This window comes from Rhinolophus sinicus, chromosome 14, assembly GCF_057876585.1.
Source record: "Rhinolophus sinicus isolate RSI-liver-muscle chromosome 14, RSI-T2T, whole genome shotgun sequence".
Taxonomy (NCBI): Eukaryota; Metazoa; Chordata; class Mammalia; order Chiroptera; family Rhinolophidae; genus Rhinolophus; species Rhinolophus sinicus.
Genome location: NC_142514.1, coordinates 183,676,741 through 183,700,755, shown reverse-complemented (window position 1 = coordinate 183,700,755; position 24,015 = coordinate 183,676,741). Strand labels below are relative to the sequence as shown.

Genomic DNA, 24,015 nt, shown 5'->3' with positions numbered 1-24,015 from the left:
AAGATTGTGAACAACAGCTCTCCCTGGAGCTGGGCTGCGGTGAGCAGCCAGAGGTCAGCATGGGCTGCTGTGTGCTCCATGAGTGGCCAGCGTGAGTGGCCGGCAGCCAGCGAGAGCTGCCGTGAGCTGCTGTGAGTGGCCGACCCATGACCAGCGACTGCCTGCCTCAGCCGGGGGGAGTACAAAGCTCATAATACCAGCAGGGGCCAGGGAGCTGTGTCCTACACAACTAGACTGAGAAACAACGGCTTGAACCGGAGTGGGGGGAGGCAGAAAAAAAGGAGGGGAAAAAAGAGGTTCTCAAAGTGGTTGCCATCAGCACCCAGACAATTCTGATTATGGTGAAGGTGAACTACTGCTTGAGCAATGTTGACCAAAGTGTCCACTTGTATACATTTTTTTGGCACCCCCGGTATTTTATATTATACCTTTCTAATGTAATTTTCTGGCTGTTTCCATATTTAATACATATAGCATATTATCTTAAAACAATGACAAATGTAAGTTGGAAAATAAACCACCACAGTCTGTGTATGTTCCAGATTTAGTTGGGAAAAGTTTCTTTTAAAAATTATTTTGTAAAATTTGTAAATTAACCACTCGTTAGGAAAAGATAGGCCCATCAGATAATATTTACAAACATACAACCATAGAAGATAAAAATGAAAGCACAACAGTTCTCAGATCATTTTAGTCTCCTTAAAAATAAATGCATGTCCTTCAGCTTTAGATCATTCTCAAGAAAAGGGAAGAAAAACTTCTAAAACCAAAGTCACTGAAAGCTCCTCAACCATACAAACTTTGGCATGTTGGAAACAGTATTAAACCTAGCCAAAATTTACGGTAAAAGTGTTCTCCACACATTTCTTTGAGGTAGACATTTTTTGGTAAATATTTTACTAAAAATTTTATTTTACATCTGGGTAAATGTTGCCTGAGCTTGTATAGAGAGTATTCAGAGAAGCAACAGTGACCTCAGTATCTTGTCCATTCCTGTGTCTACACAATTTTATAGATCATCTTTCAATTGGATTGCTAGATAAAACACAGGATAAATATTGCATGGAACATATTTATACTAAAAAATTATTCATTGTTTATCTGAAATTCAAATTTAAGTGAGCGTTCCGTATTTTTTCCCCCCCCCTAAATCTGGCAACCCTACCTTTCACTACAAGTCTGTTTCAGAAAAATACCAAATACATTAACAGGAAGAGATTTAGTCTCATAGAAGTTGGGTAATTCTTTACCTTTTAGGAACTTCTTGCTGATCAAACCACCATAGATGCTTCCTGCAGAAGCAACTGTAAGAAACAAAATACAAGGAAATATCACAAATAAAACAATTAAATGGATTTCACCTAAAGAATCAAATGGGAGCCTGAAAACACTGCTTAAAGATGCAGAATATAAAAATGGTGAACTACTACTAATGAGTTCAGTAAAATTAGAGGCACCAAAGAAGTGTTATGAGGCCACAACTCTGACAGCAGAATAACTTCTTGGAGATGAAACCAAATAGCCAAGTCTTTTCACCTATATTCAATACCAGAAAATTATAGGAAAACTTCAAAATGTAGCTAGTAACCAGAGTATATCATGCCAATAACCCATATTCCAGTATAAAAAAATTGGCCTTTCTTTTAGCCAGTTTACTCTTTGGTGGAAAATACTAGACTATCACGTAAGAATTGTCTGTACCTAGAATTCTAAATTTGAACATTAGAACATTTAGAGCAATCATTCTTCAAGAGAAGAATGTGAGGGAGGCAGTAGCTAACTAAGAAGGGAAAAAAGATCAGAACCATCTGGAGGCTTTTTTTCCAAATTCAACATGCCCTCCCCCTCAGGGATAAGACCCAATAGTTAAGAAGCTAAGAATCACTGCCATAGGAACCAATGGAAATGTGTCTATCCTTCAAGAAATATTTATTCTGCAGGCAAGGTAAAAGGGTTAAGAATTACTGAACTAGGGTGAGAGGCAACACCACTCTTCAAATGTGTGCTTTCCAATAGAGTAGCCACATGTGGCTATTTAAATTTAGCTCAATTAAATGAAACATTCAGTTCCTTGGTCATACTAGCCACTTTTCAAGTGCTCAATAACCAAGTGTGGCTAATGGCTGCTGTACTGAATAGCACAGAAATAGAACATTTCCATCAACACAAAAAGTTCTATTGGATAGCAATGCCCTAGATATCCAGATTTTGAATGATTCTGCACAAATGATACACACTTCAAAAGGCCTGCACCCAAGTAGCATAGAACATTTAATAAGTGACAATCTTTTTTTTTTTTTTTTCAGTGTTCCTCACAGGCACACACTGGTTCTAACTTACAGGAGAATGGGTCTTTGGGACAGGGATGGCAGGTGGTGGCAGGCCTACACTAGTGATTAGTGAGGAGCTAGAACATTAACAAAAAAATAAATAAAAATAACAAAATCCACATGTCTTGCAGTGAGTCCATGATCTTTCTCAATTACTTATGTCACACTGTTTCTGCTAACGCTTACTTAGTTTTAACAAGTATCATGTCAACAATTGTCGAAAATGGGTCACTTTTGGTGAACGTGCTCGAGGAGAGTAATCATCCCACCTGCTCCACACCCCATCCAGCCCCCAATTTTCAGCCATACTTCTAATGTTTCTGTACTAAAGTAATAAAGTGCTACCTTTCAGATGCAAAGAGGACAGTAGAGACTAATTTGTAGAACATATTTTTATAGCAACAACATTCCGAAAAACTTCCTCTATGGGGCTATGAAGTCAAATAGTTTGGGAAAACGCTATACATTTCGAAAGAGTCACAGTCCACACTAGCATATTAAAGGTTCTGAGATCTAAAGTAATGAAGCACATCGATTTTAACCAGCATTCCCCAAATTTAGATGACTACATAACTCTTTTCTCTTAACTCATATAAACATCCTGTAGCACACATTTTGGGAAACACTGCAACAAATAATACTTGTTAAAGCCTTCAACAATTACTGATGGAAAAAAACACAGTCATCTCTCAGCTTCTCATGGATGGATCATTCCAGTAATACAATTCGCTGGTTTGTTGTCAGTTGAATTTTGTGCCTCTAAGAGATTTTGAAGGGGCAGCCGGATGGCTCAGTTGGTTAGAACGCAAGCTCTCAACAAGGTTGCCAGTTCAATTCCCGTATGGGATGGTGGGCTGCGCCCCCTGCAACTAAGGATTAAAAACAGCAAGTGAACTTGGAGCTGAGCTGCGCCCTCCACATTTGAAGGACAACGACTTGGAGCTGATGGGCCCTGAAGAAACTCAGTCCCCTAATATTCCCCAATAAAAATTTAAGAAAAAAGATTTTGAAGAGCTAAGCCTGAGAACTTGTGAATATGACCTTATTTGGAAATAGCGTGTTCACGGATTTTATCAAGTTGAGGTCGTACTGGAGGGTAACCCTAAATCCCATTGGTGTCCTTTAGGGGCCTTGTGAAGACAAGATGCAAATAAACACAGGGGAGAACAGCACATGAAGACAGAAGCAGAGACTGGAGTGATAAGACTACAAGCCAAGAAACACCAAGGGCTTGCTGCCAACTACCAGAAGCTAGGAGAGCAGCATGGAATAGATTTCTCCCTTAGAGCCTCCAGAAGGAACCAAACCTATTGAGATCTTGATTTTGGATGTCTGGCCTCTATAACTGTGACAGAATAAATTTATTTGTTTTAAGACACCCAGTTTGTGCTACTTTGTTATAGCAGCCCTAGGTAACTAATATATAGTGCTTCATCAAAAATTTCGGACCAAAGACAACACTTCACACTTTCAGGTAAAGATGGCATATTGAACATACACATCTCTTCTTACTCCCTCCTGAAATCTGAATAAAACAATAGAAAGGGGATATTTTTAGAAACGAACAAACCCACAAAGATAGAGAATAAGACACAAAGATGATTGGAATAAAATTCTAGAAACTGAAAAGCAGAAGTACAAGTGGGAAAAGATTTAGACCTGAGAAATTGAATTATAAGCCACAAAAGGGGAAGGCCAAGAAACAACCCGAATTATACAACAAAATCCCCAGACTCAGGAATAGCATTATCAGAAACTTCTGGAAGCAGGGGTAGGGTGAGAGCTAAAATAAGGAGAGTCGGTTGAAAAAATGAATGGAAGTAGTCAGATCTTTAGATTCCCTCCTCCACTCAGCATTCTAGGGACTGGCCCTCCTTAACCTTGGTGGGGGCAGGGGTGAGGTTATTCTTTGAAAAGATAGAACATAGGTCTCTGGGCTGAGAACCAAAGTTGTACTAAAAACAAATGGATTGAGTAAACATAAATACTGAACGCTGAGATACCCGACACCCCTTTTACCTCTCAATCCCAGAATGCTGGCAATCTGGCTTTCTATCCACCTAGTGAGACTATGACCATGTGCACAGAAAATCTAGACTACATATTGAAAGTTAATTAATAATTACCACAGGGGGTAAAACTACCAGAAAGTCTCACTTTCCATGATTCCGTAATGTTGGAATGTCTTATGACAAGCATGTACCACCTTTCCCCTACCAAAAAAGAAAAAGGAAAATAATTACATAAATATGAGACAGGAAAGAGAAAGAAATGCCCCCTATACTAGATGGGCTGAAGAAATCCATTAGGCTCAAAATGCCTTTAGAATTGGGTTTCTTTCCAAAAGTTACTGTGGCTCAAGTCCTTTGCTTTAAGTGAAATCAATTGGGCTACCTTAGCAACAGTTTATTGTGTCAGAGTCAACGCACAAGCTAATACAACCATATACAGACCAACATGACCCTAGCCATGTAGCTAACCATCTCTCTAATGAATGGTGGGAACTCTGCCCAGTCAGAGTGGAGTTCATGCAGAGTAGAAGCAGACCAACTTATCATACCTCTCTTGAGGATGTTTACTGCTAGGTACACAAAGGGAAGACAGGTCATTCCAGTTCAGGTGAGAAAATGTCTTGCGGAGCCTAAAGTCTCAACTGGGACTCACTGTGACTACTCTAAGGCTGATGGGACTTCATTCCAAAGCATCCTTCAATAAACCTACACACACACACACACACACACACACACACACACACACACACACATCAAAAACCCAGACAAACAAAAAAGTTATCACTTCACAAGTTCAAGAAAATTAGTTTAGGGCCACTCAATGCATCAGCTTTCCCTCAAAAGTATAGGCAAAATAGACAACAAAGTAAGAGTCAAATGGAAGAGATACATATTTTCAAACTAATTTCAAAGTATGTACTATTTATCATTTCTTTCCCTTTATTTTTTGTCTCTTTTCCAACTACCAAAGGCTGGACATGAACGAAAAAGGAGATAACATTCAACATAATTTTGCTGTGAAACAGGTTAAAACCAAGAGCAAGGGTAAGATTGTTTCTGAGCAATTTTACCTTACACCAGTAAAATAAATAATCCTATCGTAAGTCATTCTACTTACCTTTGTATGACACTTGTAAATCACCAGATACTTATTACATAATCATTTAAATTTTTAAACTATGGAACAACCCTGAAGTGATAATATGATAAAAGATTATGACTAATTGAAATTTTTAAATAAATTGTAACATAAATCATGATCAAACAAAGACAGAAAATCAGTTTTCTTCCTCCACTTACTAGTTGTTACACAATGAAGAGTATTTGCCTGGTGCTTAGAATTTAATGCTTCTATGGAAATCACTAGCTGTCCTTCTAGCAATGCTCCCTTTGATACTCCTGCTGTTTCACACTTCCAGTGAATTATTAAATATTTCAAAATCTGAAAAGGGCACAATTTAAAGAAAATACAATCTTCTTTAGAAATCATGGTAATCAATTATGATACAGTTAACAATTCTAATTTCCAAAAATATTTTTGCTTGCAAAATCTCAGATTTACATTTGTTCAGAACAAAGCATTGTATCTAAACTGGAGAAATAGCTAGGGTAATGACATAAGAAAGGAGGCAGTGAAATTCAACACAGTGCTTAACAAGTCAGGAAATGGAGACATTAAATTGCTTTATTCAAAGGGTTAAGTTCATCTGGAAATAATACTTTGAAAAATTAAGTGGGAGTTTGTTTTTCCTGTTTCTTTTCTTTCTTCCAAATAAAAGCCAACATTAACTATGAATCATCTTTACCTTTCATTAAATCAACATTTCTGAGGGTCAGAATACTAGTTAAGAGCACCAGGTCTGGAGGCAGATGCCTGTGTTTGAATCCTTGATGCCAAATTTTACCACATGACCTTGGGCAAGTTACTTTTCTGTACCTCAGCTTCCTCATTTATAAAAATGAGAACAGATATACCACATATGACTGCTGCTAAATGTAAACAAAATATATGCTAAATGCTTAACACAGTGCCTGGCATGTAGTAAATTCTTAATAAATATTAGCTATTATTTCTAATAAGTTCAGCTGCAGTCAAGACTGCACACAATATTTTAAGTTGGACAATCCCCAAGATGTCTGGATAAAACATTCACTCTTGATGAGACAAATTTAAAATGAAATATTTTGCATTTAATTCCCATTATTACTTATGAAAGTAGACTCTCACTTCCACACTAAGGTACTACGGGGAAATTATTACCCCCCTTTATTTTAAAGGCAGGGAGATCTCAGTAAGAGAACTTGGGAACTAAGATCCTAATTTGCACCAGTTTATAAAGACGGTTTCTAGGCGTTTTACAGTCTAACACTTTCCTTCACACATCCTCTGACTTACTGTGCTCCCTCTGTTAATATTTTCTGGCCATTTCTTTATCCATAATGAGAAAGCAGTTGGGAAAAGAACACTGGCCTGTGAGCCAGAAATTCTGGGTTCTATCCTAGGTTCTGTCATCTGTAAAATCTAATCTTCTAACTGTCTCGGATGATAAATGAGGCAAGAAGACTGGGAGAACTCTAAGGTGATGTCAGGTCAATCTCGTGTGGCTTATGGTTCTATCTAACTATCTACTGTCCCTTACAAGGCCAGGAGCTCACATTGCAACCAAGTGATGGCTGTGAACGTGCTGTAATGAACAACGGTGGCGAGTCCGTGCCAGGTGTTCCGTCCCACCTTCCCTGCGTGGTGTGGTCACAGCTGGGTGAGGCCTTTCGTCACCCAGCTGCTCTGGCCCAGACCCAGGAAGCCGCCCCACACCTTGGTGGGTCCAAGCGCCTAAATTAATTTTCCCTCATTCCCGATTTGCACGGATTGTTCCCGACGTCCCCCCAGGGTTGCCCATCCCTTTTTCCTGCTGCCCTGCCAGCACGGGTGGGGCCACCTACGCTGGCAACCTGGCTCTAACCTGGGTGTCCGCTAATGTTTGGCAAACACTGCCGCTTCCCGAGTCTTGGTTTTCTCAGCTGTGAAGTGGGGGCGACGCTATCTGTTCCTGCGGGCCAGAGTTCGGCCATTGTCCCAGCTGAGTATTCCTCCCTGCTTTCCTGCCCAAGCGCTCCCACGCCCCGGGTCTCATCCACTCCTCACAACCCCGTGTCGGGGGCAGGATGACCTGCACCGAATCGTATCACTCCCGAACCTTCCTTCGCCGCCTCAGGCAACGCCAGACCCCTCTGCCCAAACTTCACGGTCTCCTCACAAAGTATGTCTCCCCATAGAGTGTCCTTTTCTGCTTTCTCTCCCTTCCCGGCATCACCTCACAGACGGCCACGGCCGTCCCCTCCATTGCGTGCCAGGAGCGAAAGCGACGCCCAGCCGCTGAGCGCCAGGCGCGGCTTCGACCTCCGCCCGCGTCCCAGCCCTGCCGCGCGACGCCTCTCTTCCCGCCCGCGCGCGGGTGCGCCCCGCCCACCGGGCCGCCGCGCCTGCGCACTCGGCGCCGCCCCGCCCCCAGGCTCCGAGCCGCGGGGCCTGCGAGGAGCGGAGTGGAGCTACCTCGGGCCACCGTGGCCGGTGGGCTGACGTGTGGGCGGGCCGCGGGGGTTGGGGGAGAACCTGCCCGGGGCAAGCGTGGCTAGAGGCGAGCAGGAATGAGGCCAGGCCACGACTCCTCCTTTCTCCCGAAAGGCACTTTCCCACGGTCCCGCCGAGGCGCAGCCCTCAGCCCTTTCCAAAATGCTTCAGCTTCGACCGCCCTCAGCCAGGAGAAGCGGCTGGTGTAGGACCCCAAGCCGGTTCTTGACCCCAAGCAGCCTCATTTCCTGCGGGGGCTGCCCCAAGTGCCTCAGGCCAACCTCTGTTTCCCAGATTTAGCAAATAAAAATGCAGGATGTACAGTTAAATTTTAATTCGTTTTAAAAGAAAAAAAAATTAAGCATACGTATATCCCATGCGATATTTGAGACATACCTAAAAAATTAATTTGTTCATCTGACATTCAAAACTGTATTTTATCTGGCAACATGCCCCAAGTATGTTCCCAGCCCAATTCCAAGGTGCCCAGCTACCCTAGAAGGGGACACCTAGAAGGGGCAGGCAGGACCTAAAAGGGGACACCCGCCCGCAGGGAAAAGGCCCCTCTCCACGTTAGACTCCACGAAATACGCCAACGGTAGGCTCTCCTAGGCTCCCGCTGACCTGAGAAGCTCGGGGGTTTTCTAAGAGCATTCCCAACGGAAAGGAGGTAGTTCTCCGGACTCCAGCTGCAGGGCTCCGGGCAAGTTCAGGGAGGGGAGTGGCTAGCGGGGGGTTGAGCCCAAACGGATGATCTGGCAGCTGGTTCCTCTGGCAGCCAAAAGAAAACTGGTGAGAGATTCCTGCCTGGCAGAGAGTTGCCCAAGGAGAAGGGTGGGACAGGGTGTTGGCTGCTCTCCTCGGGGAAATTCTTCCACCCAGCTCCAAGAAGCCAGGATTGGACAGAAAAGGCAGGGGAGCTGGCAGAGTGCCTGTTCAGTGTACAACCTTGGTTCTACTCCAGAGAACACGTCTACCGAGACCTGAATCATAGCCCTCTCCAGTCTGCGCTGAGCGCTGTTCACCACCCTCCCCCACTCAGCTGCTCACAGGTAAACCTAGTGGAGAAAAGTGGCTTTTATTTCTGGAAAATGTATAATACCATCTCAGTCTTAATAAGAGAGGGCTGGCATTTGAGGAATCATTGGAGCCTTTCTCTCCCTTTCACTCTCTTCTCTTCCCCTTTAGGAAGGGAGTTGCCAAGGGGAAGACGGGGAAGGGAACTAACATGTATTGAATGACTGCCTGTTGTTGGGACACCAACAGCTCTTTACATAAATTTTTAACTCTCACAAGTATCTTGTGAGACAATTGTTATGTTCACTATTTGATGAGGGAGAAACCAAGATGAGGAGGATGGCTCTTTAAAATATTTCCCATGGCGAGTGTTGGCTCAGCAGAAAATGCTCCACCTTGAGAATGCCCCACCTTGAGAATGCCATTGGGATGAAGGGTGGAGGAACAGCGGTAGGAGTTCTTCAGATAAGTTGGTCATCCTGGCTCCCAGCTCTTGTCCTTGGAGCGAGCCTTGGGGATGAACATGTAGTGAAACACCAATACCATCCTAGAGGTGGGGGAGGCCTCAGAGGGGTAGCCAGAGACACCGCCCCACCCCCAGCCCTCCCTCCAGGATGGAGGCAGAAGCCAGGGAGGGAGCTTTGGATAGGCGGGCCTGCCATCAGGACTCCCAGCATCATTTGATGCAGGTTGGACATTTGCTGGGCATGTGTTCGGCTAAGTGCTCTTCACGTTTTCTTATTTATGTTAAATACTCTTCCCAGCCTTGTATGAAAGGTGTTGTTTTCATTTTATAAATGATAAAGATGAGCTTCCAAAGAGGTTGTATGACACTGAGTGTGTAGATGGCAGAGCCAGAATCTGAAATGAAAATCTCGCAACCCCTCTCTCCATTCCCCTACAGCTACCCAGTGCATCTCCCACCTGGATACGACCTGCCGAACTGTGTGTCTCAGAGTTCTGGAGTATGGGACGTGAATAGTACCATGAGAAGCCAACCCTTTCGTGTACAAGCTAAGGAGCCAATGAATACAGTTGCCCTCATCTCCCACAAACTAAGGTTTGTGTGAGCCACAGCATTCCGACCTTTCTCTCACTCATCAATTTTTGCCCCCAACCTGTTTAGGGTCTAGTAACTAACATACTGTTGAACTGACTCCACATCATTAAAACTCTTTTTACTCAGACCTCATCCTCAGAGCAATAGAATGTTAGAGCCAAAAGGAACTATAGAGATTATCAATTATCTTCAACAGATGAAGAGATTTGAGGCCCAAAGAAGTTAAATGATCTGCCCAAGGTTAAGGTCACCTTAGTCAACCATGTCAACCAAGGAACTTTGGATGCTGCTCTGGATGTTTTCAACCCCTGGTGTTCAGGGTTTTAGTGTGTCTTCAGGGGGCCAGTTCTCCCCAGGCCATAGACCTGGTGGCATTGATTCTGCTTGCATTCCTCCACTTACCTCAGGATGTGGATTAGTGTTTTATGTCCACTTTGGACATCATGTTTCTTCTGAGAAGAAATCCCCCATCTGGCTAGAAGAGACTCCACCAGGGGAGCCCGAAGTTGATTCTGACCCAAACCCAAGGGTTTGAGTGGAAGCAGCACATCCTAGGGAATGCTGCCAGGTGAATAGTGACATTTTAGGACCTATGGAGCTGGCTTTCCCTTTTGAATGTGTCCTCTCTGTGTATGTCATTCCTAGACACGTCTTAGGTCCTACCTTGTTCTCAGGCTCCCCTAAAGCATTCAGAGGCCCTGAAGAGACTGACCCCAGGAACATAGGTGGAAAATATCCCTGAGGTCCTCCTTATCAGGCTGATGCAAAACTAAGTCCTTTTGAGGAGATTCTTTCCCCTGGGCAACTATTAAAAGAGGCTTTTGTCATACAACAGGAAAGGGTTAACTGCTTCTCTCACGTACAGAGCAAAGTCTGCCCCCCACCAGTTCCCATAACCGGGTTTCCTGAAATGGAGCAGGTCCCAGGTGCCTCTCTACTAATCACATCCTTGGAAATGGGGCCGTGAAGCTCAGATTAGCTCATCCCTTCACCTTCTTGAGGCCTTCTCCACCTGGAGCACTGAATCTGGGGCAGCTTCACTACTCACCTCCCTCTGCTTTTCTATCAGGGGTCAGACAGCAGTGCTCTTGCAGAGGAATGTTAGGTTAAGGGGACAGTGGAGGCCATCACGATGCTGAATTTCGTGCCAGTTTTTGGACTGCAGCATTTGTTCTTCCTCATTCTAAGACTTGTGGGCAAAGGAAAAAATTGCCCCCACCCCACCCCAGAACACAACCAACATTTGTATCACTAGAGTGTTTTCTTCTTCACCCCCATTCCGTTTTCGTCTTCTCCTTCTTAGAATGACTGACAACGATACTGGATAGCTTCCTGTTTTATCCTGACTTACAATTACCCTTTGCACAGTCTCTGATTTCTCATCCACCAGTAGCAAGTTCCAGGGCCAGCCCAGGAGACTTTATTCCTTTCCTGTTAATGTCCAATTTCTCCTCTTCGTAGATAACCAATAAAATCTATATCATAACGTCTTTCTGCCCTCCGTAATTGGCTTTTCACCTTCTCTCTAGGCAGGGCTGGATTTGTCGTGCCCGCTGATGATGTCCACTAGAAGGGAAGTATTCTTTGTGGCATAGAAACATTGGGAATAAAAACAGCAGTGCAATCTGGTCAAGTGAACTCATGGATCCAAAGGTCAGACGATCAACTTTATTCGAAAGACCAGTAGGCTAACTGGCAAAGATTCGTCTTCTAGGAGCCCCAATAAAGAGGACACTGGATCCACGTGTCCAGTCATGCCTCAGTCTTTGTCGGATTATAGTACTCTGAAGTACTTTACCGGGAACGCTGGTGTACACAGTCTTTAAAGCTAATAATATGGAACCTTAGTTGAGCTGATTTTTCACTGATCTCTAAATCTAAAGTTGATTGATTTTCTGTTCTAGCTTTCAGGCCACTTCTACCTTCTGTTTCCCCAACTTTCGTTCTTACCAGTTGAAAAGAGGCTGTGGAATTGAAAGTCTAAAAGGGTCAGGATGTCTGAATTTTTTTCCCGTTTTACCAATTACTTTAGGTGTTATGTTCTAGTTTTCCACAACTAAAATAGGAAAATTCTCCCAGGAATATAGTTAAAATAACATCTGTGAAACAATTTGAGAGTTTTAGAATCTTTAAATTAGAAGAAATCTTAGAAGTCATTTATTCTAGTATTTGCAAACTAGAGGAGCAATATTTTTTCCAATTTATTTTGTCCCCAACCCTCTTCCTGAATAGCCTCTCTCTACCTCCTTCCTCATGTCTGCCTGGTATCCAGGACAGAGAATTGATCTAGTTTGCACAACATGTTTAATGTATTTAAGGTTGGGAAACACTGGCCTAATTCACCTCCCTATTTCATGCAATAGTCATTCCAACAGTCCTGACATGTTGATATCTAGCTTTTGCTTAAATATCTAGTGTTGGGAAATTTGCCACCTCAGAGTCAAACCAGCCCAGCTTTGGACAGATGTAGTTTGGTGGCGAGTTTCTCATTATATTGAATTGAAATCTGCCCCACTGTATCTTCCACCCATTGATCCCAGCTCTACCCTTTGAAACCATGGAGAAGTCATCTAATCCCCTTATAAAGGGGAGTAGAGAATACCCAGGATTGTTATTGTTAACTTGTCGGAGTGGTTCAGACCTGGCCTGAGTGATTGTATTATGGATGTCCTGTGCTTTGTACACTCACTGTATTCCTAAACCATCGTATAAACCTGGTTTCGTGTGAATCAAATCATTTTAGACATACTGGGAAGTTGACTGTTTAAAGAAACCCTGTGTTCGGTTCTTTCATAAACTAAAGAATCCTTTTGTAATACAAATAACCTCCCCCATAAACCATTTATGCAAATCTCTATTTTCATGCATTATTACAGGCATATCTCATTTTATTTCACTTCACTTTATTGCACTTCAGGGATGTTGCATTTTTTTACAAATTGAAGGCAAGACCCTCCACCAACAAAAAGATTACAGCTCGCTTTGTTGCGATACTTGCAATATTGCGGTCGTCTGGAACTGAACCTGCAATATCTCTGAGGTATGCCTTTATGTTTTACTTAAGATTTGCCTAAAACAAAACAAGTAAAATAATGATAATAGCAATAGCTAACATTTATTGAGCCCTTATCAGGCACCAGGCATCATGCACTTGACATGCATTATTTAATTCCTTACCACCACTTACTTCTTGAAAAGTATCCCCTATTTACAGAAGAGAAAAACCAAGTCTCAGAGAAATGAAATAACTTGTTCAAGGTCACACAATTAGAGTATGATGGGCCAGAATTCCAACAAAGCCATAAGACTCCAGGGTCTTGTATCCTAACCACCAGGAAATTTCAGATGTCAGTAGTAGTTAAACAATAATAGTATTGCAGCACAGGTAAGTTAGGCTACGATACAGGAAACTGAGCTAAACTTCCATAACTTCAAAGATGTACACAAAATCTATTCTTTTGGTACTGTAGGCTTCCCAGCACAACTCACATTTTCCAGTGCAATTTGATCAAGGAACCCCAAAGACTTCCCTTCAGCTATTAGCAATAGGCAGAGGATGCCCAAATTTATTTCAGGTATATGGGGATGATCAGACACTTTTTCAAGGGGGGGGTCTCTGTATTCCCAGGGGTTTGTGGCATAACCTTCTTAGAAGAAAGAAGTGGTTCATTATTGACAGCTTAATATCAAAAGTATCGAAAATCGTGGTTGATCCCAGCCTGCTACTAGATGGGTTAGAATCATTCAAATGGCTTTTCAGGTCCAGTTTTTAATGGTGTTGAGGTTTGGAACTTAAAAATAGTTTGGGATGGATGGTCTGTAAATAAGTCCTACTTTGAATCCAAGCTTGACAAAGATAAATAGATGTACTACTCCGATGTCCTCAACACAGTTCTATTTTCTCCAGTTTCGTCAACAACAGCGTGCACTCACAACGTTGCTCAGCTCAGCACATACCCCTTGGGGCTCCTAGAACCCTAGACTGTTCTACACTGTGTAAGGCAGCTCCGGGGGGGACTCCCTTCTGTCCTCCAGGCCCCACCTCCCTCCACCCCACTATCAGAATGCCCCATTTGATTTGGCTTTTTTACAGTCTCATAGATTCAGGTGAGAAAATACGTAATTTTCTTTATTTCTCAACCTAGCTCTTCGGCCTCCATTTCTACCAATGGCAGAAATATAATGTAAATGTCACCGACTCAAGACAATTCAATCGCTTCAAGTGTTATAGACAATCCCCTTCCCTCATGATGTTCTAGTTTGGGGTTTATGTATCATTCTGACATCAGGGAAGGGGCATCAAAGTCAAGCGCCATCTTCTGTCTCTTGCCTTACTGATCAAGTGTAGCTTCCTTCACTTGGTCTTGGCGACTGGCCTTTATGGCCATTGCAACTGTGGCAGGGTTCCCCGGCAGGTGGAAACTGTGGTCTTGGTATAGACAAAGCACAGCGGTTGCTTCATGGGGAACTTCATGGCTCCCACTTCAGCGATTCCTGGTACTGTGAACCTCCATCTGTTCCCTACCTGAGCCAGGCACCCCTCCGCCCCTGCTGTGGGTTCTCACCGCCCCCCACACACACACACACACCCACACACTCCACAGCAATCCCCGTACGCACCCTTTCAGTTTGCAGCTCACTCTCACACTCCCTGCCAGGCAGGGCACCAAGGAAATTTTCATATTTCCTCCAAACTTCAAGGACCCAAGGAGACTGAGGCCTCAGGGATGAGAAGGCTGGAGGTGGTGAGGAGATGGACCATATCTCAGACCTGACAGGTGCATACACAGGTGACGATGCCGTTTGTACTCTGTGGCATTTGCCTGTTAGCATAGGGTACTTTGAAAGGCTGTGTCTTCTCAGAGTTCCAGGAATGAAACGAAGCATAAGCCCCTCTGTCCACGATTGTTTGGAGGTGGGGACAGCAAACAAAGCCCCACAGTGGCATCTAAACTCTCTTGCTCTCCTCTCCCAGTCCTCTTCTGTTCTGCTCCAAGCCCCGAAACGATTGTATTTTCTGTATGGAGGGAAAACGTACATGTTCTTTCCAATACAACAGTTGATGATATAAACTCTGAGCTTTGGGTTTATCAGATCCTGTCTCTTGATATTTAAAGGGAAGTTTCTGCAGGAGGAAAAAAAAGAAAAAATCCCTACTTTGCCAGCCGGAATTCACCACACATTTCCTCTTGCCGTTTCCCACCCACTGCCCTTCTCTCCGTCTCTCACACGCACGTGCATCCTGCAGCAGGCCCGGTGGCCACATCCTCTGTGTCGCTGTAGCTGAGAACACGCTCAAGTGTCAGACTGTCTGGGTTAAAATCCCAGCTCTACCCCTGCCTGGTTCAATGACATTGGGCAAGGCACTTAATTTCTCAGTGACTCCGTTTCCTCTTCTGTAAAATGGGGTTCATCCTTACCTCTCAGAGTTGTTACAGGATTAAATGAAATAATAATATGTGAAGTGCTAGAAATATAATTCCCAATTAATGTCTGTAATGGCTGTTATTATTCCTCACTCTCTACCTAGTTAATGCTCTCGTATTTCAGACGTAGCTCAGATGATCTGAGATCCCTAGCCAGGTTATGACTCTGTGATATATATCCTCACATAGCATCCCGAACTTTTCATTCATAACACTCAGTATTCTTTGTGATTATATATCTGCACATACATACTCTGTGATTAATGTTTTATTCATGTCTGTCAACCCCACCAGGCTATAAGCTTCAAGACCACAGAGGCCATGTCCATTTCACTCATCATTAGATCCCCAGACCCCCCGTACCTGGCACATAAGCCAGATACTTTTTGAATGAATGTTTGATTGAATGGGAGGCGAGAAAGTGGAGCCAAGGAGTTCAAACGACTCAAGAAGATTGTGATCATAAAGAGGGAGGGCAAACCTGAAACTAATCAAATAAACAAATGAATAAATAAATAAATAAAATGTACAAAAGACGAAGGGCAAGACGTGGCGGAGGATCTGGGTTTCTCACTTATTTTTTAAGCTGGCAGGCACTGGAGCACGTTTAAATGGTGAAGGGAAGGCGCCAGCAGAGAGGGGGCTCACCAGAAGGCGTGTGAACGCAAGGCGGTGGGAGGGGGTGGGACTTAGGGCAGAAGCCAGGAGAGTCAGCCTCAGACAGGAGGCACCCCTCTTCCATACTACAGGAACAAGAGGGGAGTGAGAATTCAGCTCTGCCTATAGGTTTGGTAGCAGTAAGTCCTTCCAAGACCTTTGCATGAGTCTTGGTAAGGTAAGCAGCAAACCCGGATTCTCCAAGAAGCTCGGCATACTGATGGACACCATTTCATTTACTTTTGCAACGTATGTAAAAAAGAAGCCGACGTTTTCTTCATCCTTGACTGTACTGACGCACTACAGAGCAAAATAACAAGTGTCCACAGACGCTCGGTGGCAGAACAGAGACAAGCGATCTCTGTGATCTCTTTATGGACCTCCTTCCTCCCAAATTAGGAAAGAGTATAGGAAAATTATAATGTGGTAAAATAATAATGGCTGACACTGGTTGAGTGCTTACTATGCACCGGGCAGCTGCAATAACTCATTTAACCCCCACATTATACCACCATTTTACAGGTGAGGAAACTGAATCCCAGGGATGTTAAGTAACTTGCCCAAGGTAAACAGCTAGTAGGTGGCAAAACTAGATTTTAAACCCAGGAAGTCTGACTCCCAAGTGGGTGCTTTGAAATACTCTGCTAAACCCCCTCTCTAGCAGAGGGGAAAGACTATATTAGAAATCAGAAAACCTGGTGGCTCTACCATGAACTAACTCTGTAAACCTGGTCATTCACTTAGGTATCTGAACATCAGTTAGCTCATCCATAAAACGAGGCTGACAGTGTTTACCTTATGAGGTTTCTTTTAAAGGATTATGAAATGCTGGAAATGGGACCTATCTATACAAAATATATTATTATGCTGATCAGAAGACCTAATATCCGTGTCTTCTAATTGGGTCACAATCTAACAGGCTGTTGTTGAGATACCACACCCCCAACCCACTTCTCATAACCAGCAGAGCAGCAGAGGTTGGAGGTTCTGGCTCCTTTGGCAGATCAGTTGATTCTCATCCCATCAGCTTTAATAGCCGTGACCAAGCTGCTCTGATGACCGAGAGCACACCTCAGTGCCCCCTTCCCCCCTGAACACACTCACTCTTACCTTTGGGAACAGTTACAGCTTATCCCCTCGCTTCTCTGATTCTGGTGCCTGAAAGAGTGACAGTTAAAAAGTTAAGTAATAAATAACCAACTACAGCTAATAGTGAGGTGCACCCCAGAAGACCAGGTTCCAATTTGGCGGTAGAATCACTGTTCTAGTTTAGTGGTAGAATCGGACTAGCAGAGCTAGCAGAGAACTTCAAGGTCATCTTATAGTGCAACTCCCAGACCCTCCTCCCAACCCATTTTATAGACCAGGAAAACCAAGGCCAGGTAGGTGAGATGACACACACAACTCGTTAGGACTGGTAGCAGAACTCCTTTGAACCTTGAAAATGTTTTCAACTGGGTTTAACACAAGTGATTTTACCTTGCCAAAATCTTATCTGGAAAATACTTCAATTACTTACATATTTGTTTCAGTATGCATACCTTTTCAGAAAGGAGCAAGACCCTAAAATTCCACTACTCATAATTAATTAAATAGATAAATAAATAAATAATAAACCTTAAACCCACTAAGTCAGGCAAAGCCCATTCTTCACATTGCCCTTACTTGGCCATTTCAGGCATTTCCGTGGTAGAAAGCCGCCCACATGGTCGGGGCAGTGTAACCTAACCGTTAAGTTTAAACTACTCTGTACCGAGCCCAATCTATTATTATTATTAATAGTTCATCTCTGAGCTTAGTTTCCTACGCTGGAAGAACAGTACCTACCTCTTTGAGCTGAGGTGGTGGTGGAGGTCACATGAGATGATGTGCTTTTAGCACCAACTGCACTTTATAACTTTGTTATTATTTGGACATCATTCTTTTCTCTCCTAAGCAGATAGTAGTTCACCTCAGTTAATGACCATAGACCCTAGACCACTCAGACACTACTAAACCAAGGAGAAACCCAGCTGTGCCAGGCCTAGAAATGTCCACCCCCACCCCCACTCCCTCTTAAGACAGTGAGTAGGCCGGAATTCTGGTTGATAAATGAGAGGAGCTGAGAAGGAGCTGAGAGGAGCTGCAGTGATGACTATTCCGAGAATCTGATCTGCGAGGAGGCGAATCTCCACCATACGCACCATGGAGATGCTTTGGGAAAGAGAGCCGGCCTACCTGCCTGAAGGAGGACGGGAGAACGAGGGGATGGATGCAAGAAATGCTTAAAAGGAAATGAACTGGAGGTGCCCAAAGAGGAAAATTTGAAAAGGAAAACAGGCTGAATATTGGGAAGCCTTCCGGGCGGTGAGTGCCGTTAACGGGAGGATTGCGTATCCTGGGGATACAGATTTTGGACGAAAATCGGAGTAGGGACAAAGGTGGGGTGTGTAAACTGCAGAGATCAAACCCGGTAAGCTGGTGGGGGGCTATCCAGACAGCCCAGGGGTTACCGGGGCTGGCGAGGACCGGAAGGCGGGGTTATGGGGGCCACCCGCAGGGAAGGTGGGGAGGGGGTTGGGAGCTGGTCGCGGAGCCGCCGCCGCGTTTGCCCTGGGGAAGGTCAGCGACCCCGGGCCGGGGAGCTGTGCGGAGAACCGTAAGGGGCCGCGGTTGCCATGGCGCCAGTAGGGGAGGGGTGACTCGGACCCCGCCCGGATCCCCGCGGGGCCGCAGGCTCCAGATGGTCCCGGGCCTCCCGCGGGAGCCGGCGGCCTCCGGCAGGGGGAGGCTATTGTCCTCCTTCCGCGGCGCCGCAGTCCCGCCGCTCGCGCCCGCGCGCCGCCACGCGCCCCGCCGCCGCCGCCGCCGGCCCCGCGCGCCCCCCGCACCCCGTGACAGCGCCTGTCCGCCGCCCGCCGTGTGCCCCGTCGCCGCCCGCAACCGCCCCTCGTGGCCGGGCTGCGGGCGCGGCGACTAGTGGTGCGCCCCCGGCCGCCGCGCTCCCGCCTGCGGGGCCGGCGCTCCGCACGGAGGTAGGTGCCGGCTCCCGGGCCCGCTTTGTCCCGGCCCGCTGAGCGGCGCGCTTTGTGCAGCCGCGTGTGGGCGGTGCGGTCGGGGTCGGGCTCTGCGTCGGCCGGGGGAGCGGGGGAGGCAGGATGCGGCGCCTGTCCCTCACTCCCACCCAGTCCCGGGGACAGGGTGGAGAGTCAGGTACCAGCCACCCAAGTACCGGGGTGCGAGCCGTGAGGGTCGAGGCTTGGGGGACGCGGGCCTTTCCGGAGCCGAGAGAAGAGTCTGGAAGATTGGGGGCTGACAAATGCGTTAAGAAATCGGGTCAGCTGGGCTGACAGTGTGTCTGACAGCGCCGGCCGTTTGCCTCGCTGAGGCTCCCGAGGCTCCCGGCGCCGGTCCAGGTGCTGCGGACGCGTTCGGCCGTCGCTGCCTGGCAGCTGCGAGCGCCCGGCTCCTCTCGGGGGTTTGCTGGGGGCTCCCTCTGGAGGGGCTGAGTGGGCTTCTCCTCGCCTCTTCGGTAGCTAGCTCCATGTCCTTCTTGTGCATCCTCAGTGTGTGTAAGAGGGGGACACGGTTGGCTCTCATCGCCTGACGCTTCTGGCCAGAACGCTGGCAGAGAGAGAATAAAGCCCCTTTGGTGATGGGGAGACTGCGGTGTAAGGTGTCTCTGTGGCGGATACTTCCAGAGGGCTTGGAGTCCGCCCCGCACGGAACTACCCGGCGAGGCCTCCTCGCTGGGGTCTTCCATCTCCAGCACCACAGCGGCCCTTTCCCATCCACTGCAGCTGGGAAGGACTTCCCCCCACTAACCCTGTGGCATTGCATGCTTGTCTGAGCTCCAGGCTTGCCCCTGTCCTAACCTGCTGTGTGTTGTCTCCGTGGGTTTTCAGCCGCCCTCCCCGCCAGGAGCAGCCACAATTCCAGCGCTGGAGAGCTAGCCCGTTCAGGCATGGGCAAGGTAGCCACAAACCAGTTTTCCCTGAAGATGAAGGGGGCAGAGTGAGTTCCAAATATGCGTCTTAGCTTGAGGTACTGGGCAACCTCTTCGCATCTGCAGAAGAGCAACGGATTAGAGCGGAAAAAACTAATCCGGTTCCTAGATTTGTCCCTTAGAGAAACTGACGTAACCCATGGGTTACAGGCTTGGGGAGGAGAGTAGCAGGGAGTGAAAATGAGTCTGAATAATTCTGCCTTCAGTGGAGGATGGGAAAGGAGATCAAACAAAAATGCAGTCCCTCTCATTAGCCCGGTTTCTAAGTTCCTCGGAGGAGAGTTTCTGTGCTCCATCAGGAACACAGCCTGGAGAAAACAGATTGGGGTTCTGTTTCCGCTGCCCAATCTCTGATTGATGAGCAAATCTGTCTTTTGCCTTCCTAAGACCCCTGAGCTTATTTGTGATTTCTTTTTCCTTTTCTCTTTCGGTCCACTCATACGAGTCCAATAAGATTTTTACTTTGCCAAAGTCCCCATTTCTTCTAATCTATTATTCATCCAGCTGTCATTTGCTCATCTCTGCCTCCCCACAGCGTCTCTGGCCACGTCCTCCTTCCGCACATCTGTGATTCCCCTGTGTTAGGACATCAACTCTTATTTGTCTCATTAGATCTAGGGCCCACTCCATCTCCATTTTCCTCTCATCGCCTGAGGCTTCTGGCTCTTTGTGGGTCTTGAGGTTTCTGAGGGGAAGTTATATTTGAGTTGAGCATGGGATAGGAACCCAGAAGCTAACCTCGGGTCACACTCACCCCTGAAACTTCGTGTCTTCTCAGTCCTCAGAGCTCCTCTAACCAACTCTAACTGCTCTTCATCTTTGGACAACAGTGGTCCTCAAAGTGGGGCCCCAGACCAGTGGCTTTAGTGTCGTCTGGGAACAAGTTAGAAATGCAGATTGTCAAGTCCCACCCCAGACCTACTGAATTGGAGACTCTGGGGGCAGGCCCAGAGATCTGTTTTCATAACCCCCCACCCCCACCCCAGGAAATTGTAATTAGTGCAAGTTCCAGAATCCCTGGTCCTCAACTATAGAGCCTAACCCTGAGAGTTCTCCAGCTGAGGAGCAGAGGGGCTTCAGATCCCCGTTTCATTCTTTCCTTAAGCTTTTCTCTAGCTCTAAGACATTATTCCATGGCAAATAATAATGATAAGAATCCATTCATTTAATATCTCTTTATTAAACACCTATATTACTGGGCTTGGAAAACACAGCCCTTATCCTCAGTAGGTTAAAAGTGGAGTCGGCAGAGACACACATAAACAACTAACAGTGATACAATGTGATAAGTGTAATAATATCTGCCTGCTGAAGTGCTGTGGGAGCGGGAGCGCAGAGGAGGGAATGATCCACTTGCTCTGAGGGAGGTAAAGAATTAATCAGGAGCAGGATGTGGTGAGATGAGGAATTAGGGAACAAGTCAGGCTCTAGCCCCAGGGATAGGATTTTTAGCTTTGTACACTGACAGGAAAGGGAAAGGGGGCCAGGGGGGCAGCTGCCCTTGCACAGGTGAGTCTGCATCCAGTAGCATTTGGGCTTAGAATCTAGCAAGACCACTGTTTTGCAGCTGATGGATGTTGGCTCTATTGGAGCATGAACAATGTAAACTACCTGGGTCTGGCCTGGAGGTCAGTGGCTAAGAGTAAGGTGCTGGTGAAACTAATCTGGATTAGCTGCTGTACTGCCCTCTCAATAGAGTCCAGGACTCCATGGAGAAGAAGGTTCATGATTCTCCACTGTGGAGCGAGACAGGGAGTCATGGGCTGGAGGGCAGGCAGACTGAGGAAATGTTAGCATGGAGACCCAGGTCAGAGGCCAGGAATGATACACTCAGTGAAAAGAAATCAGAGCAGGATCTATGTAGAAGACACTCAAATAGAAAATGGTAGGAATCTGGAGCTGGCAGCAGGGAGCACAGACAGAGAACACAGCATATTCTCCCAAAGGCCGTGGGCTGCAGAGCCTGAATGGTTGAAAACTAAAACGCAAAACCACCAGAGAGCACCGTTCCCATGCGAGTCTATGGAAATGAAGTCCTGGAGTTCCAACCTGGTGGCCGCATGGAGATCTGTGATCTAGGGACACCAGTGTCATCTCGGTTCCTTTTCTATATGACAGCATCTCTGGGAACTCAGGACACAAAACATGTATGTCAAAATTTGATTTGGTCAAAGGAGCAGTTAAGTGGCTGAAGTTTTGTTTGGGAGGAGAAGTTCCAACTCCATACTTTTTCCCCCAAATGATAGGATTCCACAGAGAGTCTCTGACAGTTGGACCTCACTGGAAGGTCTGAATCCCATGCCTGGGCCCCCATAGCGTCCCTTGGGAGAACCAAGTTGGATCACAAAAATAAAGGAAGCCAAAGCAGTCCAGTTTATGGTGGGGGGAGGGGCAGGGACACACAGTAGTTTCGAGATAGGGTCAGACAGTCTGCTTCCTTAAGTTCCCGCTCTTTGTGGAGTACCAAGATGTAAAAGGGTATGAAAACCTCACAGGCCTTCAAAGGCCAGGCAGGTAACAAAAATACATGACATGTCTGGGAAGGAGACAGAAGGAAATGGTGGGGCCTGTAGAGAAGTGGAAAGCACAGGCCCACTTTGAGGCATCCAAAATCAATTATTTTTAAACAGCATACGGGCCACACTACTGGGGGCTGGCTTTAGTAGGTTTGTGACGCCTGGTAAAAGGACAAGGGGTCATGGAAACAGAAGTTCAGGGAGCATGTGTGTAGGATTTAACTGTGGGGAGGCCTATGCAGGAAGAGTGCGAATGCTAGAATTATTCATCCCAGAACTACGTGTGAGCATGGCTGCTGGTGAAGGGCCGAGGAGCCTGGAATTGAAATGGTCCTAGGACTCGGGCTGCTTCCCTGTCCAGCGGCTGAAGGTATTAGGTGACTCTAGCTCAGGTCACGCTTTGCCCACAGAACCCTTTGCTCAGGGTGACTCAACTCTGACCTAGAGTTTATTTTTATGTAAATATTTACAGAGCAAATTCAAAGAATCTGTTGGGAACTAAGGGAAATGATGGATTTTAAACAGAAAGTAGTCTTGGGCCTAGTGGAAATTAAGCTCTCTTTCCTGTTACCGGAGTGAAAGCCCAAATCTGGGAACCTGAGACCTTAGCTCTCTTGCACGTCATTCACACTACCTCCAGGGAAGCAGGGAAGTCCTTACGTGTTTCTCTTTGGGAGAAGGGAGGGACAGGCAATCCTGGCCTTCACGTGGGTTAGATTCAGCTTCATGGAACCAGTTAATGACGGAAGCCAAGTTCTGTCTTTGCATGCCCATGGGCACACACTTTCCTAACCACCCACATCTCACCACCCATTCCTTCCTCTTTCCCCAAAACTACACAAGACCTTCTCTGTACCTCCTTCCCAGAACCAGAGATGCCAAGATCATAGCCCTGACCCTAGGAAGTGGAGCTAAGGATTAAAATATATCGTTGTGTTTGAGAGGTACTAGGAAAATGAGACATGCAGAATTTGGGGTGCAGATAAAGTTACAGATCCAGCTCCCTCCATTCCCTTGGATGGCTGCTGAATGAATGCTAAATTACACAAGAACTTTGGACAGTAGAGTTTTTTTTGTTGTTGTTGTTTGGGTGTTTTTTTTAATCCTTAGCAGCTAATCTAAAGCTCATTTGTTAGTTTTGAGGACAGTTTGTTCGCGTAACTAGAGTCGTAAGTAACGCTGGCAAGCGTACCTGGTCCTGATTTCCACAACCTGGTCCCTAGAAGGGAGCCATGGGTGCTGATGTCTCCCAGGGAGCTTGCAGGGACTCCAGGAAGTTCGAGGAGGGGGTAAATGTTGTGAGTAAGAGCTTGTCCCCCAAAGTCAGAAAGAACCTCACTTCAAAACCCTGCTCTGCTCCTTCCAGCCACGTGATCTTGAACTGTGACTAAACTTACACGGTGCCGCTTCCTCATCTATGAAATGGGGATGGTAGTGGACC

General features: G+C 46.0%; 2 protein-coding genes and 1 long non-coding RNA gene across 4 annotated transcripts in view; 1 reads left to right on the top strand and 2 right to left on the bottom strand.

Moving 5' to 3' along the window:
* The window catches only part of TOP6BL (TOP6B like initiator of meiotic double strand breaks), a 61,159-nt gene extending 53,555 nt beyond the window's left edge, over positions 1-7,604 (bottom strand). Inside the window, exons 1-2 of the mRNA XM_088789721.1 lie at positions 7,306-7,604; positions 1,251-1,304 (exon numbers count right to left, since the gene is read on the bottom strand). Of these exons, the coding sequence (XP_088645847.1) occupies positions 1,251-1,304; positions 7,306-7,414 (163 nt within the window). The 5' untranslated portion in view covers positions 7,415-7,604. The remainder of the gene's footprint in view (positions 1-1,250; positions 1,305-7,305) is intronic.
* Positions 7,605-12,876: 5,272 nt separating this feature from the next.
* LOC109450385 (uncharacterized) lies at positions 12,877-18,194 on the bottom strand. The gene is made up of 3 exons (XR_002137841.3): positions 17,901-18,194; positions 17,184-17,231; positions 12,877-15,007 (listed from the first exon to the last, which is right to left on the bottom strand). It is a non-coding gene; the product is annotated as an uncharacterized LOC109450385 (long non-coding RNA).
* Positions 18,195-18,281: 87 nt separating this feature from the next.
* The window catches only part of SPTBN2 (spectrin beta, non-erythrocytic 2), a 36,814-nt gene continuing 31,080 nt past the window's right edge, over positions 18,282-24,015 (top strand). Inside the window, exon 1 of one of the 2 annotated variants that reach the window (XM_019737612.3) lies at positions 18,282-18,419. The gene's annotated coding sequence lies outside the window, so the exon portion shown is untranslated. Of the gene's footprint in view, positions 18,420-18,928; positions 19,088-24,015 lie in introns of those variants that run through there. The other variant, XM_019737610.3, reaches the window with a different exon arrangement.